Source organism: Lepidochelys kempii, chromosome 9, assembly GCF_965140265.1.
Source record: "Lepidochelys kempii isolate rLepKem1 chromosome 9, rLepKem1.hap2, whole genome shotgun sequence".
NCBI lineage: Eukaryota > Metazoa > Chordata > Testudines > Cheloniidae > Lepidochelys > Lepidochelys kempii.
In genome coordinates, this window is record NC_133264.1 from 53,362,741 (window position 1) to 53,381,356 (window position 18,616).

General features: G+C 45.2%; 1 protein-coding gene and 1 long non-coding RNA gene across 6 annotated transcripts in view; both read left to right on the plus strand.

Moving 5' to 3' along the window:
- The first annotated feature begins 674 nt into the window (after positions 1–674).
- The window catches only part of RYK (receptor like tyrosine kinase), a 174,579-nt gene continuing 156,637 nt past the window's right edge, over positions 675–18,616 (plus strand). For 3 of the 5 annotated variants that reach the window (XR_012160844.1, XM_073360374.1, XM_073360373.1), the window contains exon 1: positions 675–1,139. Coding sequence is in view for 4 of the 5 variants with exons in the window: in XM_073360374.1 (XP_073216475.1) it covers positions 875–1,139 (265 nt within the window). In the remaining variant the exon portion in view is untranslated. The remainder of the gene's footprint in view (positions 1,140–18,616) is intronic. The other 2 variants (XM_073360370.1, XM_073360372.1) reach the window with 1 other exon arrangement.
- Positions 7,640–10,429, plus strand: LOC140917463 (uncharacterized). The gene is made up of 2 exons (XR_012160845.1): positions 7,640–9,181; positions 9,843–10,429. It is a non-coding gene; the product is annotated as an uncharacterized lncRNA (long non-coding RNA).

The window sequence follows — 18,616 nt, forward strand, 5'->3', positions numbered from 1 at the left end:
AGATATGTATGACTGCATCAGTTACACTTTGGTCCCATTTTAAAGCTTTTCTATCCACCCAGAAGGGCTAAAACTTTTTTTTTTAAATGAAAGCTGAAATTCTGATATGACAATATGATGCTAAGAGCTGGGACCCTAGCCATGGGCCTATAGTGCCTATGCCTCAGCATGGCCCTGGGAAAAGATAAAGGGAATTGAGCAGGAAGGGAAGATGGTATGCCAAGAAGAAAGATAGAGAGAAGCATTATGAAGGGAAGTGTGTGGAGAAGAGGTGAGGGGGATGGAATATGGGCTAATAGAGGTAGGGTGACCAGATAGCAAGTGTGAAAAATCAGAATATGGGGGTGAGAGTAGCCACCTGTATAAGACAAATTCCCAAATAGTGGGACTGTCCCTATAAAATCCAGACAGCTGATCACCCTAAATGGGGGAAAGCAAGAGGTGCAAGGGGGAATGGAGATTGGGGCACAATTCTGGTAACTGATGTAATATATTAATGGGTGAGGGGGGGTCATTTGAGGAGGGGCCAGGGGGCGGGGCCAAGAGGTGATAGAAGGGGCGGGGCCTGTGATAATAGAAGGGAGGGGCGTTTGGTGCTAGGACGGGGCGTGGCTAATGCGCATGTCCCGCTCCATGTGACGCATGCGCGGGATTCGCGAAGGGGGTGGGCGGTGCGCGCGGAGCGAAGCGGAGGAGGTGGCGCGCGCTCGGCTGCGCGAGGTGGTGGGCGGCAAGGCACGTCGATCGGAGCCCGGCCCGGGGGGCGGGGCCTGCGGCGGGAGCGGAGCGAGCGGCCCGGCGGGAGAGCGAGCATGAGCGGCGGGGCGGGCTGCGGCGTGTGAGGGGCCGGGCGGGGTCCGCTCCCCGGGGAGCGATGGGGCCGGGCAGTCGGGGCAGGGGCCGCGGGGCAGAGGCTGCGGGGCGGCCCTGGAGCGGCGGGGGCCGTGCGCTGCCCGGCGGCCCCGCGGCTCGGCGGCGGGCCCCGCGTCGCCATCTCCTGTCGCCGCTGTTGGTGCTGCTCCTGGTGGCGGGGGCCGAGAGCCAGGCGAGCCCCAGCTCCGACCCGCTCGGCGTTGGCTCCCCCGCCGGCCCCGGCCTTAGCCTCTACATGAGCGAGGAGGAGGTGCGCAGGCTGATTGGTGAGTGCCCCGGGGGCGGCCGGGTCGGGAGGCCCCGGTCTCGGGGAGGGCGAGTGGGGGGTGGCCGGATGTCGAGGGGGAGGCAGGTGTCGAGGTCAGCGGTGGGGGCTCCCCCGGCCCCCGCCCTGTGTGTGGTTAGGTGCGTGCAGAGATAGGGTCTTGCTGGGGGGGGAGCGCTGTGTGTGTACGGGTGTGTAGCGAGGGCGGGGGGCTCCTGGGGGTCCTCTGTGTGGGGAGTCCGGCGAGAGGGGTTGCCGTAGGCTTAGCTACCTAGGGTCTGTTGAGAGGGGCACAGGGTCCGCTGTGGTGGTGGAAGGTTCCCAGCTTCAGCTGTGCGGGGTGTAATGTTGCTGGAGCAGCGTAAGCCCCAAAACAGGGAGTTGAGGCCTAAGGTTTAATTAGTGGGATGAGCGGCATTCAGAGGGCACTGAGGAGACCTGACAGTAATTGGGAAAGTGTGTGAAAGGAATCTCAACTTCCAGGCAGTTTCATAATCACTACACAAATAAGTAGGAGGATTTCTGCACCATGATACAACTTGCTCTGCTCTGATAAGGCCACAAATTATTTTACCACTTTTTTATGCTTGCAGTTCCTCTATGTGAGGTAGAGGTTTGGTTTTAGTAAGGGCTCCTCTTAAATTTTGGCATTTCAGACCTGGTTTGATTGATTTTATGGTTGGAGCCTAACAAAAGAAATGTATAAGCTTCTAAAATGGTTTGGGTTTTTTAGGAGGTGGCCTATCTGTGGCTTAGTGGAAAAAGAACACTTTACAGTGCAGGGTTTAAAATGGTGATTCTCAAACTTTTGTACTGGTGACCCCTTTCACATAGAAAGCCTCTGAGTGCGACCCTCCCCCCCCCCATGAATTTAAAACACTTTTTCATATATTTAACACCATTATAAATGCTGGAGGCAAAGTGGGGGTTGGGGTGGAGGGTGACAGCTCGTGACCTCCCACATAACCTCGTGACCCCTTGAGGGATTCCAATTCCCGGTTTTAGAACCCCTGCTTTAAAACATTATTTGCATAGAAGGTATAAAACAGAAATGATTCCAACTAATCGAGCACTGGGAGTACATAGTTAATTTTGGAGCTGGTGGGCCCTGAGGGTGAATAGCTATGTAAACATTTTTATCCCTGCGGCTTGCTCCGCCAGTTAGTTTTTTGTTGTCTTAACATTTTTACATTGGTTGTACTTATTACTGTATGGCTGCTTTATTAAATATACAGGATTAAAAGGGTCAGATGACTTGTATATTTTATTTGTCAGCCTCTTTGTACAATTTTTCTTGCTTATAAGCCTTACTAATCATGGACATGTGAGTCTAGCATAAGGGTGGGCAAACTACGGCCCAGGGGCTGCATCTGGCCCTCCAGACATTTTAATCCAGCCTTCGAGCTCCCGCCGGGTACCAGGATTGGGAATTTGCCCCGTTCTGTGCAGCTCCCAGAAGCAGCAGCATGTCCCCCCTCTGGCTCCTACATGTAACGGCAACCAGGGGTCTCCACATGCGGCTCCCGCAGCTCCCATTGGCCGGGAACAGTGGACAGGGCAGCGCACAGAGCTGCCTGGCTGCGCCTCCATTTAGGAGCCAGAGAGGGGACATGCCGCTGCTTCTGGGAGCTGCTTGAGGTGAGCGCCGCCTGGAGCCTGCACCCCTGACCCCCTCCCATCCCCCTGCCCTGGCCCTGATCCCCCTCCCGCCCTCTGTTCCAGCCCAGAGCAACCTCCTGCACCCCCAATGCCTCATCCCCAGTCCACCCCAGAGCCCACACCCCTAGCCAGAGCACTCGCCCCTCCCCTGCACCCAAGCCCAGAGCCCCCTCCCACACCCTGAACTCCTCTTTTCTGGCCCCACCCCAGAGCCCGCACCGCAACCCCCAATTCTGTGTGCTCTCATGACCCGCCATACAACTTCTATACCCAGATGTAGCCCTCAGGCCAAAAAGGTTGCCCACCCCGGTGTAGCATTTTAAATGTGTATTAGGGCTTGTCTACACTGGCAGTTTACAGTGCTGCAACTTTCTCGCTCAGGGGATGTGAACCCCCCCGTGCGCAGCAAGTTTCAGTGCTGTGAAGTACCAGTGTAGACCGTGCTCTGGCACTGGGAGCCATGCCCCTTGTGGTGGAGGTTTTTTTAGAGCGCTGGGAGAATGTTAAAGCGCTGCCAGTGTAGACTAGTCCTCAGAAACCTGCTCAAACTGTTATGGACTAAACACAATCACCCCCCCCCCCCCCCCCCAATGAAACTACATGTAGGTGTTGTCTGTAGATAAATCAGAACTGGAAGTGTATCTTTTATGAGTGATATATTGCCAGTATGGCTAAGTAATTTATTATTCAAGGCCAGGGATTCTTAAACTTCATTGCTCTGCAACCCTCTTCTGACAACAAAAATTACTACATAACCCCCAGGAGGGGGGACCACAGCCTGAGCCCACCTGAGTCACACTGCCCCGGGTGTGGGGGCCAAAGCCTGAGCCCCACCACGCTGGGCTTCAACTCCAAGCAGGGGGATTGTAACCTGAGCCCCTCGCCCAATGCTGAAGTTCTTGAGCTTTGTCCCAGGGTGGTGAGGCTCTGTCTTCAGCCCTGCGCCCCAGCAAGCCTAAGCCAGCCCTGATGACCCCATTAAAATGGGGTCGTGACCCATGTTGGGGGTCCCCACCCACAGTTTGAAAACCGCTGCTTAAGAATCATAGAATCATAGAATATCAGGGTTGGAAGGGACCCCAGAAGGTCATCTAGTCCAACCCCCTGCTCAAAGCAGGACCAATTCCCAGTTAAATCATCCCAGCCAGGGCTTTGTCAAGCCTGACCTTAAAAACCTCTAAGGAAGGAGATTCTACCACCTCCCTAGGTAACGCATTCCAGTGTTTCACCACCCTCTTAGTGAAAAAGTTTTTCCTAATATCCAATCTAAACCTCCCCCACTGCAACTTGAGACCATTACTCCTCGTTCTGTCATCTGCTACCATTGAGAACAGTCTAGAGCCATCCTCTTTGGAACCCCCTTTCAGGTAGTTGAAAGCAGCTATCAAATCCCCCCTCATTCTTCTCTTCTGCAGGCTAAACAATCCCAGCTCCCTCAGCCTCTCCTCATAACTCATGTGTTCCAGTCCCCTAATCATTTTTGTTGCCCTTCGCTGGACTCTCTCCAATTTCTCCACATCCTTCTTGAAGTGTGGGGCCCAAAACTGGACACAATACTCCAGATGAGGCCTCACCAATGTCGAATAGAGGGGAACGATCACGTCCCTCGATCTGCTCGCTATGCCCCTACTTATACATCCCAAAATGCCATTGGCCTTCTTGGCAACAAGGGCACACTGCTGACTCATATCCAGCTTCTCGTCCACTGTCACCCCTAGGTCCTTTTCTGCAGAACTGCTGCCTAGCCATTCGGTCCCTAGTCTGTAGCTGTGCATTGGGTTCTTCCGTCCTAAGTGCAGGACCCTGCACTTATCCTTATTGAACCTCATCAGATTCCTTTTGGCCCAATCTTCCAATTGGTCTAGGTCCTTCTGTATCCTATCCCTCCCCTCCAGCGTATCTACCACTCCTCCCAGTTTAGTATCATCCGCAAATTTGCTGAGAGTGCAATCCACACCATCCTCCAGATCATTTATGAAGATATTGAATAAAACCGGCCCCAGGACCGACCCTTGGGGCACTCCACTTGATACCGGCTGCCAACTAGACATGGAGCCATTGATCACTACCCGTTGAGCCCGACAATTTAGCCAGCTTTCTACCCACCTTATAGTGCATTCATCCAGCCCATACTTCCTTAACTTGCTGACAAGAATACTGTGGGAGACCGTGTCAAAAGCTTTGCTAAAGTCAAGAAACAATACATCCACTGCTTTCCCTTCATCCACAGAACCAGTAATCTCATCATAAAAGGCGATTAGATTAGTCAGGCATGACCTTCCCTTGGTGAATCCATGCTGGCTGTTCCTGATCACTTTCCTCTCATGCAAGTGCTTCAGGATTGATTCTTTGAGGACCTGCTCCATGATTTTTCCAGGGACTGAGGTGAGGCTGACTGGCCTGTAGTTCCCAGGATCTTCCTTCTTCCCTTTTTTAAAGATTGGCACTACATTAGCCTTTTTCCAGTCATCCGGGACTTCCCCGGTTCGCCACGAGTTTTCAAAGATAATGGCCAGTGGCTCTGCAATCACAGCCGCCAATTCCTTCAGCACTCTCGGATGCAACTCGTCCGGCCCCATGGACTTGTGCACGTCCAGCTTTTCTAAATAGTCCCTAACCGCCTCTATCTCCACAGAGGGCTGGCCATCTCTTCCGCATTTTGTGATGCCCAGCGCAGCAGTCTGGGAGCTGACCTTGTTAGTGAAAACAGAGGCAAAAAAAGCATTGAGTACATTAGCTTTTTCCACATCCTCTTCTTCCACATCCAAGACAGTATGTCTAGCTGTTTTGCTTCTGTAACTTATATGATGAATCCAAAAGATCTGAACAGCTTCAATAAACTTGGAGACATGCTGACATCCATGGTAAGAAAGTAACAGAACGCCACTAGCTGTGACCTTCAGCCCCCAACTAAAACCTCTCCAGTGCATCATCAAGGATCTACAACCTGTCTTGAAGTATGATCCCTCACTCTCACAGACCTTGGGAGACAGGCCAGTCCTTGCTCACAGACAGCCCACCAACCTGAAGCAAATACCAGCAACCACACAACCAAAACACTAACCCAGGAACCTATCCTTGCAACAAAGCCCATTGCCAACTCTGTCCACATATCTATTCAGGGGACACCATCATAGGACCTAATCACATCAGCTACAGCATCAGAGGCTCATTTGCGTGCACATCTACCAGTGTGAGATATTCCATCATGTGCCAGCAATGCCCCTCTGCCATGTACATTGGACAAACTGGACAGTCGCTACGTAAAAGAATAAATGGACACAGCTCAGACATCAACAATTATAACATTGAAAAACCAGTCAGAGAACACTTCGGTCTCCCTGGTCACTCGAGTACAGACCTAAAAGTAGCAATTCTTCAACTAAACAACTTCAAAAACAGACTCCAGAGAGAGACTGCTGAATTGGAATTAATTTGCAAACTGGACACCATTAAATTAGGCTTGAATAAAGACTGGGAGTGGATGGGTCATTATGCAAAGTAAAACTATTTCTCCGTGCTTATTTTTCCCCCTGCTGTTACTCACACCTTCTTGTCAACTGTTGGAAATGGGCCATCCTGATTATCACTACAAAAGGACAGGTTTTTTTTTCTCCTGCTGATAATAGCTCACCTTAACTGATTACTCTCGTTATAGTGGGTATGGCAACACCCATTTTTTCATGTTCTGTGTGTGTGTGTGTACACACACACAGATCTTCCTACTGTATTTTCCACTGCATGCATCCGATGAAGTGGGTTTTAGCCCACGAAAGCTTATGCTCAAATTTGTTAGTCTCTAAGGTGTCACAAATACTCCTCATTCATTTTGCTCTCTGATAGTTTCCTCTAGTTCCAGAAAGCTTATTTTATGTGTTTGGAGTTAGATATTGTGTAAACAGTTTGTCATTTTAAAGAAGGTTACTAAGTGATGTAGTTATTTCTCTTGATGTTGCTTACTTCCAGAATGAAATTATGGCATGTACAGCTGAGATTTTGGCTAATGTAAAGCACGTAGTATAGACATACCTAAACCTGGCACAATAAGACTTTATCTACACTAGCACTTTTGTTAACTTTTGTTGCTCGGGGGTGTGAAAAAACACCCCCCTGAATGACAGAAGGTTTAACGACAAAAAGCACCAGTGTGGACAGGGCTTTGTCAGCGAGAGCCATGCTTCCAGCGACGAAGCTACCACCCCTTGTTGGAAGAGGTTTTGTCTTGTTGCCAGGACAGAGTGGCTACTCTGCTTACCTTACAACAGTGCAGCTGCAGCAGCACACCTGTGTTGTTGTAAGGTGCACAGTGTAGACATAGCCTTAGTCATATCTTTCCTACAGAAGAATATTGGAAGGAACAGATGTATTTGTTTTTAAAATGTAAAGAATGTGAACAAAACTAGTGACTACTTAGATCTTCAGTTTTGCGGTGCCTGAATTGTCATATTAACCGACATTTATAGTTAAAATAAGATTTTTACATGACTGGTAGTGTGCATAAAGTATTTTAAAAAAAAAAAAGGCACTCCAGTTTCCTTACATTTCTTGAAATTTCTACATTTGGAAAAAATGACTGTCGATCGTTAGAACTGTAATTCAGTGTAGCTAGGGAAATTAACTCATTTGCTAGGGTAAGTAGATTTGCCATATATTGCTGAATCTGCCATTATAACCAAGGAATGCTGTCTTACTTTACCATTAGTTTCTAAAAACAATCGAGTAATAAGGCTATATTGTTATGAATAGATATGTTTCTCCTGTTAACTTGAAGGACTTTAGGGAAATGTTACTAGCCTCAGATATAATACATGGCTCTTACAAACTGAGTTTTATCAATTTCAGGGTTCTTTGCAGAGGAAGGCAAGTATCATTATCCCCAATTTAAGAAGCGGGAAAAGTGAGGCCTAGAAATGAAGTGACTTGCTCAGGGTCACTTGTGTCTATCTACATTCTCTGACTATATGCTAGGTGGGGGCTAGTAGCACCACCTCTTAAATTTGCTTGACCCATTCCATTGTAAAACCTGTTTTCAGTTGTTTATAACTTTGCCAAACTTTAACTGTTTATGCTGAAATTTTCCATGCGAGGTGTCTGCTTTAGGCTGAATTGTTTTAGAAAACTTCAGCTGAAGTGGTTTAGCCATTTCCGAGAATGAGACTAGGAAAAAATGTTGTTTGACTCTCTTAAAAAAAAATTTCTGATGACCTTTGACAAGCTTCAGAACCCTATGTGTTGGAGTGGGGACTTGAAATTGGGGGGTGGCCTTTGTATCATGATGTGGCAAAAAGCATCCCAATGAAAATCTCTTCAAAGTTTCTTAACTTGGCAAAATTTGGAGAATTCCCAGTTTCTACATGTTCAGTAGAGACTGAAGTAGCTAAATTCCCTGAAGATTCTGTCCACACTGGGCATGCTCCAGAGAAAGATTGGATGAAGGGAGAAATGAGATGGGCAAGGAGATGGGGTATTATAACCCCTCTTTTACACATGGGAAACTGAGACATAGCCTCGGTCTACACTAGGAGTTGAGGTCGAATTGGGAGCTTTAAATCGATTTAACCCTGCACCCGTCCACACGACGAAGCCTTTTTTTCGACTTAAAGGGCTCTTAAAATCGATTTCTTTACTCCACCCCCGACAAGGGGATTAGCGCCGAAATCGGCTTTGCCGGGTCGAATTTGGGGTAGTTTGGATGCAATTCAACGGTATTGGCCTCCAGGAGCTATCCCAGAATGCTCCATTGTGACCACTCTGGACAGCACTCTCAACTCAGGCCAGGAAGACAGGAAAAGGCCTGCGAACTTTTGAATCTCATTTTCTGTTTGGCCAGCGTGGTGAGCTACAGGTGACCATGCGGAGCTCATCAGCAGAGGTGACCATGATGGAGTCCCAGAATCGCAAAAGAGCTCCAGCATGGACCAAACGGGAGGTATGGGATCTGATGGCTGTATGGGGAGAGGAATCTGTGCTGTCAGAAGTCCGTTCCAGTTTTTGAAATGCCAAAACATTTGTCAAAATCTCCCAGGGCGTGAAGGACAGAGGCCCTAACAGGGACCCAAAGCAGTGTCGCGTGAAACTTAAGGAGCTGAGGCAAGCCTACCAGAGAGGCAGAGCCCCAAACATGCTGCTTCTATGATGAGCTGCATGCCATTTTAGGGGGTTCAGCCAGCACGACCCCAACCATGTGCATTGACTCCATCAATGGAGAGGGAGGCAACACGGAAGCAGGTTTTTGGGGATGAGGAAGATAGCTCACAGAAAGCAAGCGGAGAAACCGGTTTTCCTGACAGCCAGGAACTGTTTCTCACCCTGGACCTGTAGCCCGTACCCCTGAACCCACCCAAGGCTGCTTCCCAGACCCGCCAGGCAGAGAAGGGACCTCTGGTGAGTGTACCTTTTAAAATAGTGTACATGATTTGAAAGCAAGCATGTTTAATGATTAATTTGTCCTGGCATTTGCGGCCAGTAGAGCTACTGGAAAAATCTGTTAACGTATCTCGGGATGGAGTGTAAATCCTCCAGGCACATCTCCATAAAGCTCTCCTGGATGTAGTCCCAAAGCCTTTGCAAAAGGTTTCTGGGGAGGGCAGCCTTATTCCGTCCACCATGGTAGGACAGTTTATCATGCCAGGCCAGTAGCACATAGTCGGGAATCATTGCAGAAAAATGCTTTGCAGCGTATTTTTGCTGGCGTTCAAACAACATCCGTTCTTTATCTCTCTGTTTTCCTCAGGAGAGTGATATCATTCATGGTCACCTGGTTGAAATAGGGTGCTTTTCTTAAGGGGACATTCAGAGGTGCCCGTTCCTGCTGGGCTGTTTGCCTGTGGCTGAACAGAAAAGTTCCCAGCTGTTAGCCACGGAGAGGGGTTAGCCATGCGGTGGGGGGAAGCAAAATGCGACCTTGCAACGAAATCACATGTGCTATGTATGTAATGTTAACAGCAAGGTTTACCGTGAAAGAGTGTACCCATTGTTCTATAAAATGTCTTTTTAAATACCACTGTCCCTTTTTTTCCTCTCCTCCATCTGCATGTATTTCAAGGACCACAGGATCTTCTTCCCAGAGGCTAGTGAAGATCAGAAGGCTAAAAAAATGCACTTGCGATGAAATGTTCTCTGAGCTCATGCTGTCCTCCCACACTGACAGAGCACAGACAAATGCTTGGAGGCAGACAATGTCAGAGTGCAGGAAAGCACAAAGTGACTGGGAGGAGAGGTGGCGGGCTGAAGAGAGGGCTGAAGCTGATAGGTGGCGGCAGCCTATGAGAGGAGGCAGGATTCAATGCTGAGGCTGCTGGAGGATCAAACTATAATGCTCCAGTGTATGGATGAGCTGCAGGAAAGGCAGCTGGAGCACAGACAGCTGCTACAGCCCCTGTGTAACCAACTGCCCTCCTCCCCAAGTTCCATAACCTCCTCACCCAGATGCCCAAGAATGCGGTGCGGGGGCTTCCGACAACCCAGCCACTCCACCCCAGAGGATTGCTCAAGCAACAGAAGGCTGGCATTCAATAAGTGTTAAAGTGCAGTGTGGCCTTGTCCTTCCCTCTTCCACCACCCCTCCTGGGCTACCTTGGCAGTTATTCCCCTATTTGTGTGATGAATTAATAAAGAATGCATGAATGTGAAGCAACGATGACTTAATTGCCTCTGCAAGCGGTGATTGAATGGGGGAGGGGAGTGTGGTTAGCTTACAGGGAAGTAGAGTGAACCAAAGGGCGGGGGGGGGGGGGGGGGGGTTCATTAAGGAGAAACAAACAGAACTTCCACACTGTAGCCTGGCCAGGCATGAAACTGGTTTTCAAACTTCTCTGATGCGCACCGCACCCTCCTGTGCTCTTCTAACCGCCCTGGTGTCTAGCTGCGCATAACCAGCAGCCAGGCGATTTGCCTCAACCTCCCATTCCACTATAAACGTCTCCCCCCTTACTCTCTCAGATATTGTGGAGCACATAGCAAGCAGTAATAACAATGGGAATATTGGTTTCGCTGAGGTCTAAGTGAGTCAGTAAACTGCGCCAGCATGCTTTTAAAAATACCCCTTGCGCTTTATGTACTTGCCGGCTTGGGGCTCCGGTGCCAAGATAGGGATATGGGTTCCGTCTGTGGCCCCACCACAGTCAGGGAATCCCATTGCAGCAAAGCCATCCACTATGACCTGCACATTTCCCAAGGTTACTACCCTTGATATCAGTAGATCTTTGACTGCGTTGGCTACTTGCATCACAGCAACCCCCACAGTAGATTTGCCCATTCCAAATTGATTCCTGACTGACCCGTAGCTGTCTGGCGTCGCAAGCTTCCACAGGGCTATTGCCACTTGCTTCTCAACTGTGAGGGCTGGTCTCATCTTGGTGTTCTGGCACTTCAGGGCAGGGGAAAGTAAGTCATAAAGTTCCATGGAAGTGCCCTTACGTATGCAAAAGTATCGCAGCCACTGGGAATTGTCCCAGACCCGCAATACTATGTGGTCCCACCAGTCTGTGTTTGTTTTCCAGGCCCAGAATCGGCGTTCCACGGCATGAGCCTGCCCTATTAGCACCATGATGCTCACATTGCCAGGGCCCGTGTTTTGAGAGAAGTCTGTATCCATGTCCTCATCACTCTTGTCACTGCGCTTTGGCAGGTTCTGGTGCTGCATATACTGCTGGATAATGCGTGTGGTGTTTAATGTGCTCTTAATTGCCAAAGTGATCTGAGCGGGCTCCATGCTTGCCGTGGTATGGCGTCTGAACAGAAGAAAGGTGCGGAACGATTGTCTGCCGTTGCTCTGACAGAAGGATGGGTGACTGATGACATGGCTTACAGGATTGGTTTACAGGGAACTAAAATCAATAAAGGGGGTAGCTTTACATCAAGGAGAAACAAAAACAACTGTCACACAGAATGGCCTCCTCAAGGATTGAACTCAAAACCCTGGGTTTAGCAGGCCAATACTCAACCCACTGAGCTATCCGTCCCCCTGGTATTCCAGGCAGGACTGAATCTCCATTAAACTTTTCAAGGTGCCTATGACAGACCTCACCGAAACAATTGTCGGCTGTTGATTTCACGGAGGGGGGAGCAAATGAATACAAAACAAATCTGGTCTATTCTTGTTTTGATCCACTCCATCTATCTTTTACACCTTTGGCTGGCAGCAGACTGTGCAATAGGACTACTAGCCATCCTCCTCTCCTGGCTGCTCGCCAGAAGACGGTGCAATACGACTGCTGCCAGGACTAAAGAGAATGACCTGGTTGCGTCACTCCTATTTTAGTCCCTGCGTCCATGTCTGCCCAGGCACTCCTGACCCACCTTACGGAGGCGGCCAAGAGCACCTCGGTCATGATGACGATGGTTATGAGGCCTATTGCACGGTCTGCTGCCACAAGGCAATGAGCTGCTGCTGTGTAGCAATGCAGTGCTGTGTCTGCCAGCACCCAGGAGACGTACAGTCACAGTGAGCTGAGCGGGCTCCATGCTTGTTGTGGTATGGCGGCTGCACAGGTAACTCAGGAAAAAAAGCGCGAAACAGTTGTCTGCTGTTGCTTTCACGGAGGGAGGGAGGGCCTGACAACATGTACCCAGAACCACCTGCGACAATGTTTTTTCCCCATTAGGCATTGGGATCTCAACCCAGAATTCCAATGGGTGGTGGAGACTGCGGAAACTGTGGGATAGCTACCCACAGTGCAACACTCCGGAAGTCGACGCTAGCCTCGGTACCGTGGAAGCACTCCGCCGAGTTAATTCACTTAATGCACTTGGAGCATTTTGTGTGGGGACACACACAATTGACTATATAAAAACAATTTCTAAATTCTAGAACTTCTATAAATTCTACCTAATTTCGTGGTGTAGACATACCCATAGAGTGATTAAGGCAAAAAAGAAGCCACTGATTTGGAGTACCGGAACTGAGATGCCTTGGACCTGATTTTCCAGAGTACTTAGCATTATATAACACTATATGTTCAAAGCACAGCTCCCAGTGACTTCAGTTGCAGATGTGAGTGTTTGGCATTTCTGCAAATCAGATGCAAGGTCTAAAATCAAGTACCCAAAAAAATGAGGAACACACAATTAAAGTGTGTTGAAAAGTTTGACCACCTATGAAAAATTTGGTTCAAGTGATTTGCCCAGCATATAGGAACCTTGTGGCAGAGGCAGGGATAGAATCCAAATTCCCAGGGCAGCATTTAATTGCATTAACCACCAGACCATCCTTTCTCCTCATGCGATCCCTTGCCTCATTTGCTCCACGCTCTCCAGTTTCTGTAACAAATTAAATGGTCCTGCAGACAATACACCCCTACAATACAGTGAATTCAGTGAACCCTGATTCATCCCCAGAGCACAGGGTGCATTGGTTTAAATAATCAGTTTTAACTAAAAACTACACATGCAAAACCAAAATATTTTCTGAAAGAAAATGTGGTTCTCATTGGTTGGTAACCATTAGAACTTGTTGATTTGAGACTAAATATAGCATTTACACTAAACTGGTGCTGATTTTTGCTAATCAAGAGGCTACACTGTGTATGTATGTGTTTATATATACATACACATGTATTTGAGCAATTGTAAATATTAAACTTATTCAGGTTATTAATTTTTACATTTTTATTATGTTAGAAATGATGAATGATGCATGTGTTATTTACTAGATTAGTTTTTGTACTTGATGTTTGTGTCAATTGAATTCCATCCTGGAATAAAGCTTAATTGCATAAAAACATCATTTTAAAATTATCTCCGTTAAATAAAGTTCCCTTAAATGTGATGGATACATACAAAAGTTTATCAACATTTTATCAAAACATGTTTTGTATTTAAAACAGATTTATTTAACACAGATGTGGTAAGTGAGGTAATATATTTTATTGGAAATGTTATCTGTAGTTAGTGAATTGAAATGGTAGTTTCTGGTAACCTTGTCGTTTAAGATTTTAGAACTAGTGGATCTCATCGTCTAGTTCTTATTCATGGAATGAAAGAATAAAACTTTCTTGCTGTTTCAGCTCCGAATTGGTTTCTTAACTTTGAACTAGTTGAATAAAGCGAAATGAAGAAAATATTCTCTTTACCTACAGAAGAGGCTGCTGCTGTCAAGAGCTAGTTAGCACTTCAACAAAGGGCAGGTCTACACTTAAAATGCTCCATTGACACAGCTGCACCACTGTAGTGCTTTAATGTAGACACTCTGTGCCGTTAATTCACCTCCCCAAGAGATGGTAGTTGTGTCTACGGGAGAAGCACTGTCTACATGGGGGTTAGGTTCGTATAACTATGTTGATTAGGTGTGTAGATTTTTCATACCCCTGAACGACACCCAAAGTCTGGTTCTAGGTGCGTAGCCAGTCCTTTCCAAAAGTCCAGTAGTTTGGCTTTCTTTAGAACTTGACAGCAAGCATGTACTGCTTAATATTTTTAAAGGTTCTTTTAAAATGACTTTAATAGTTGTCAAGTTTCAGAGTAGCAGCGGTGTTAGTTTGTATCCGCAAAAAGAAAAGGAGTACTTGTGGCACCTTAGAGACTATCAAATTTATTTGAGCATAAGCTTTCTTTTTAATAGTTGTCGTAAGTGTAGGCCTTAACATAGGTTGTCACAATTTCAAATTTAAGTTTAAATAGTTTTTAAAATAAATCTATTTAATTTAAATAGAAAATGGACTTTTTAGTTAAAGCATTTTTTAATTAAAAAAAAAAATCATGTTTTTATGCACTCTGCCAAAACAGTCTTATCTTGTGCAGTGAATGAGGTTGGGGACCTGTTGAAAAATGTTTGATCATAGAATTAAAGACAATGTCATAATGCATATACTCAAGGGGGCAGAATTAAGGTTGCACAAACAGTCTTAAGTCGGCATTTCTTAACTTTTGATTGCTTGTCTTTGCAGCTTTAATAATTATTTAATTTAATTTGAATGTAACACTTATCTTGAGATTCTGGTCTCCTGTTTTTTATGTTTGCACATTTGCTTAATTACGAAATTGGTGTTCTTAATAACTGTAATTTTGTTTAAAGAACAAGGAGTACTTGTGGCACCCTAGAGACTGACAAATTTATTTGAGCATAAGCTTTCGTGGGCTAAAACCCACTTCATCGGATGCATGCAGTGCCGATGAAGTGGGTTTTAGCCCATGAAAGCTTATGCTCAGATAAATTTGTTAGTCTCTAAGGTGCCACAAGTACTTCTCGTTCTTTTTGCTGGTATAGACTAACACGGCCACAACTCTGAAACCTGTAATTTTGTTTGTCATTTAAAATTTTTACGTATTTCTCTAAAACCAGTAAGCAGCTTACTGAAAAATAGATTTGTTGAGAGATTTGGAAATATTTGATTCCAGTTTAGAATGTTTTAAAATAGCCTTTTTTTGTGTTACCTCTTTACGTCTCTCTCTTGCTCTCCACCTGTTTTGATTCTTTTAGTTAACCTTATGCTTTTTGGCATACAGTATTTCTGTTAGTCATGTGAAATTAGATGGTGGCTTGTTGGAGTATTTTTTTGAAAGGTCTGTCCTGTGATAGAAATTCTTTTAGAGCAGAAGTATGACCACTTCTGTCCTAAATTCAAGACGTATTCTTGTTAAAATGCAGTGATTAGACTTAGAAGTTACCATTAAAGGTCATAACTTTTACCTGATACATTTAATATGTAGTGCTTTCTTTACTACATTTAATTCAACCTCTGAGCTTCATGTTGCTGTCCTTTTGTTAGGAAAACTTCAGCAGTAAGTATGGGCCTATTCATATGAAGTGAGACTGCATACCAGTTTAATTTTGTGACTTTCTAGTTGAGACTGAGGCCAGGTCTGCACTGCAGACCTATATTGCTATAACTGTGTCACTCAGGGGTGTGGATTTTAGACCACCATGTAGACAGCGCTGTGTCAACAGTAGGGTGGATTAAAAATCAATGATTTTTTAAAAAACAAAAAATAGGATTTTTTTATTTAAATAGGTTTTTCCTCAAAAGCATTTTATAAAAAAAAATCCGATCTAAAGATAGTTTTAATTAAGGTACATTATAGCTCAAAGATATCTCACCATGGAATAGGGATTATAAATTCTAATTCTATAGTATGAGACAATATATTCATGTAATGTTTAAGAAAAGTTTTGTAAATGAGTTCCAATAGTTCAAGGATTAGGGACCCAATTTTGTGGGATTCCAAGGGCTTCTGTGTAAATTATTTAGGTTAATCTTTCTGTCCACCCAATGGGACTCAGTGCTCAGTCTAGAAGATACCATCAGAGATGCATAGTTTTGCAGTTCTCAAATTGTGGATTCGTGTTTCCAGAGATAACATGCTTCTTAACAGCAAAAATGTTTTAAAATAAATAATAGAGGTGAGACATAAGACCTCTACTCCATTGTCCCTCTGCAAATTTGTGTACACAGAGTCAATCCCTTACCTCTCTCTAAAAGTACAAAGTTTCAAAAAGTTCAGTGAATAGAAGACTGTTGGGGGAGAATAGATCTGGACAAGAAGTCTGGAGATAAATGTGAGAAGGGAGGGATAAGCAGTAGAAATAAAAGTGAAACTGTTTGACCAACATATTCCAGAAGTCTTGAGGTCTTGAAGTATAGCCTTCATTGATTTGAGATCTACCATATCATTCTCTCACTAGAAGGGAAAACCTATAATGGCAGCAGGCTGTAAGAGAGACCCACAGGTAGAGGAACTTCATTTAAAATATTCCCAAACTGGGTAAGACAGGCATGCATGCAAAATGCAAACACTGCAGCAAAGAAATGCAAGGCCTGGTTGCCCGAATTAAACCACATGATGAGAAGTGTTCCTTCTCAGTAGGAAGCTGTGTTGAAGATGATGAAAGGAACATGTCTGAACATGCAAGATCTTCAGGTTCGTCAACTTCTTTATTTCATACTTCTTTCTTAAGGACTGCCTCTCTTCCTTCTGGACTATTCTTGAATTCTCATGTTTGATCAAAAAATATAGTTGTTACTCTATGGTTCTATCGTTTTAGGTGCGGTTGTGATGAAAAAAAATAAATAGCTGAAATAGGCAGATCTTCCTTTTACAATTTCACCTTTAAAGTAGTACTGAGTGTCAGGGAATGCAGTGAGTAATACGAAATGAGCAGAATAGTGATAATAATTAAATGACTGCGTTGACTTATTTTGTTCAGGAGAATCCATCCTCAACATACAGGATTCTGAAGACTATCCACCTTCAAGATCACCATCATTTTCTATAGTTTCAGAGTTACCTCCCAATGATAGTGTTTCAGTCACATTATGTATGTCATATAGCCACAGTATATCACCTGTAGCAAAAAGAAAAAAAAAATCTCCATCATCCAGAAACAACCATCGATAAGTTTGCGATAAGAACCAGCAGATTACAAAAAGAGGTAACTGATGAAAAAATTGCCCAGTTTGTTTATGCAACAAACTCTCCTTTCCATATGATTGAGAACCCACACTTCATTAACATGGTTCAGTCATTGAGACCAGGATACAGTCCACCCAACAGAGCAGATGTTGCAGGCAAATTGCTGGCTAAATTATATGAAAGAGAAATTGAGCAGTATGCAAAAGCTCTAGAGGGTGAAAATGTTAACCTGAGTCTTGATGGGTGGAGCAATGTCCACAATGATCCTGTTGTATATGCTTCTGTGACAACTAAAGAAGGGAATGTCTTCCTTACAGAAACAATTGATACATCAGGAAATGCATACACAGCAGAATACTTACAAGAGGTAGCAGTAAAAGATATAACAAACTGTGTGTGGGGGGGAAATTCAAATGTCTAGTGTGCAGCTTGGTCACAGACAATGCTGCAAATGTATCCAAGATGAGAAGAAAGTATTTAGCAGAGGGTGAAGAGAGTCCCAAGCTAATAACATGGTTGCAGTGCTCATTTGTTGCACCTCCTAGCCAAAGACTTCAGTGTTCCAGAAATAAAGGCTAATGTTGAAATTGCAAAGTACTTCCGTAACAACCACTTTGTAGCAGCTGTTCTGAAAAAAGTGTGAGGAACCAAGCTAACTCTCCCACAAGATGTGCGATGGAACTCAGTAGTGGACTGTTTTGAGCACTATATCAAGAACTGGCCTAATCTGATAACCGTTTATGCACAAAATTGTGAAAAAATAGATGGCACTGTCACAAAGTTCTCAACATTGGGCTTAAGAGAAATGTTGGACACATGCTGAGGACCCTGAAGCCTATTTCTGTAGCCTTGAACAAAATGCAGGGAAATCACTGTTTTATTGCTGACGCTGTGTTTGGAAGGAACTGAGTGAGATCTTAAAAAGAGAAATATGCAATGGCAAAGTTTAATGCTTGTGATTTAAAAAATGAATGGGACAAGCACTGTCTTCAGCTCATTTTCGTGCAAGTATTCTCAATACTCAGTACCAGGGTCAAACCTTAACTGCTAAAGAAGAGGAGTTGGTTATGACATGGACATCCAGCAATCATCCCTCCATAATGACAACTATAATAAACTTCAGAGCTAAGGGTGAACCATTCAAGAAATATGGTTTGCTGCTGATGATTTAAAGAAAGTCATAAACAGTGAACTGGTGGAAGTCACTTAAGCACTTGGATTCAGAGACTGTTGAAGTGATAATCTCACTTTTCACAGCAGTAGCTTCTTCTGCCTGTGTAGAAATATTTTCTTCCTTTGGAGTAATTCATTCCAAACTGAGAGAGAGTTTGGGACTTGAAAAGGCGGGAAAGCTTGTATTTTTTTTTTTCTTTTTCAGATTATGAACAAACAGGAAAATGAAGGTGAAAACGACTGAGTTAGCTACAGAAGCCAATATTTTACGTTTCTCATGTTGACCTGGTTGACATA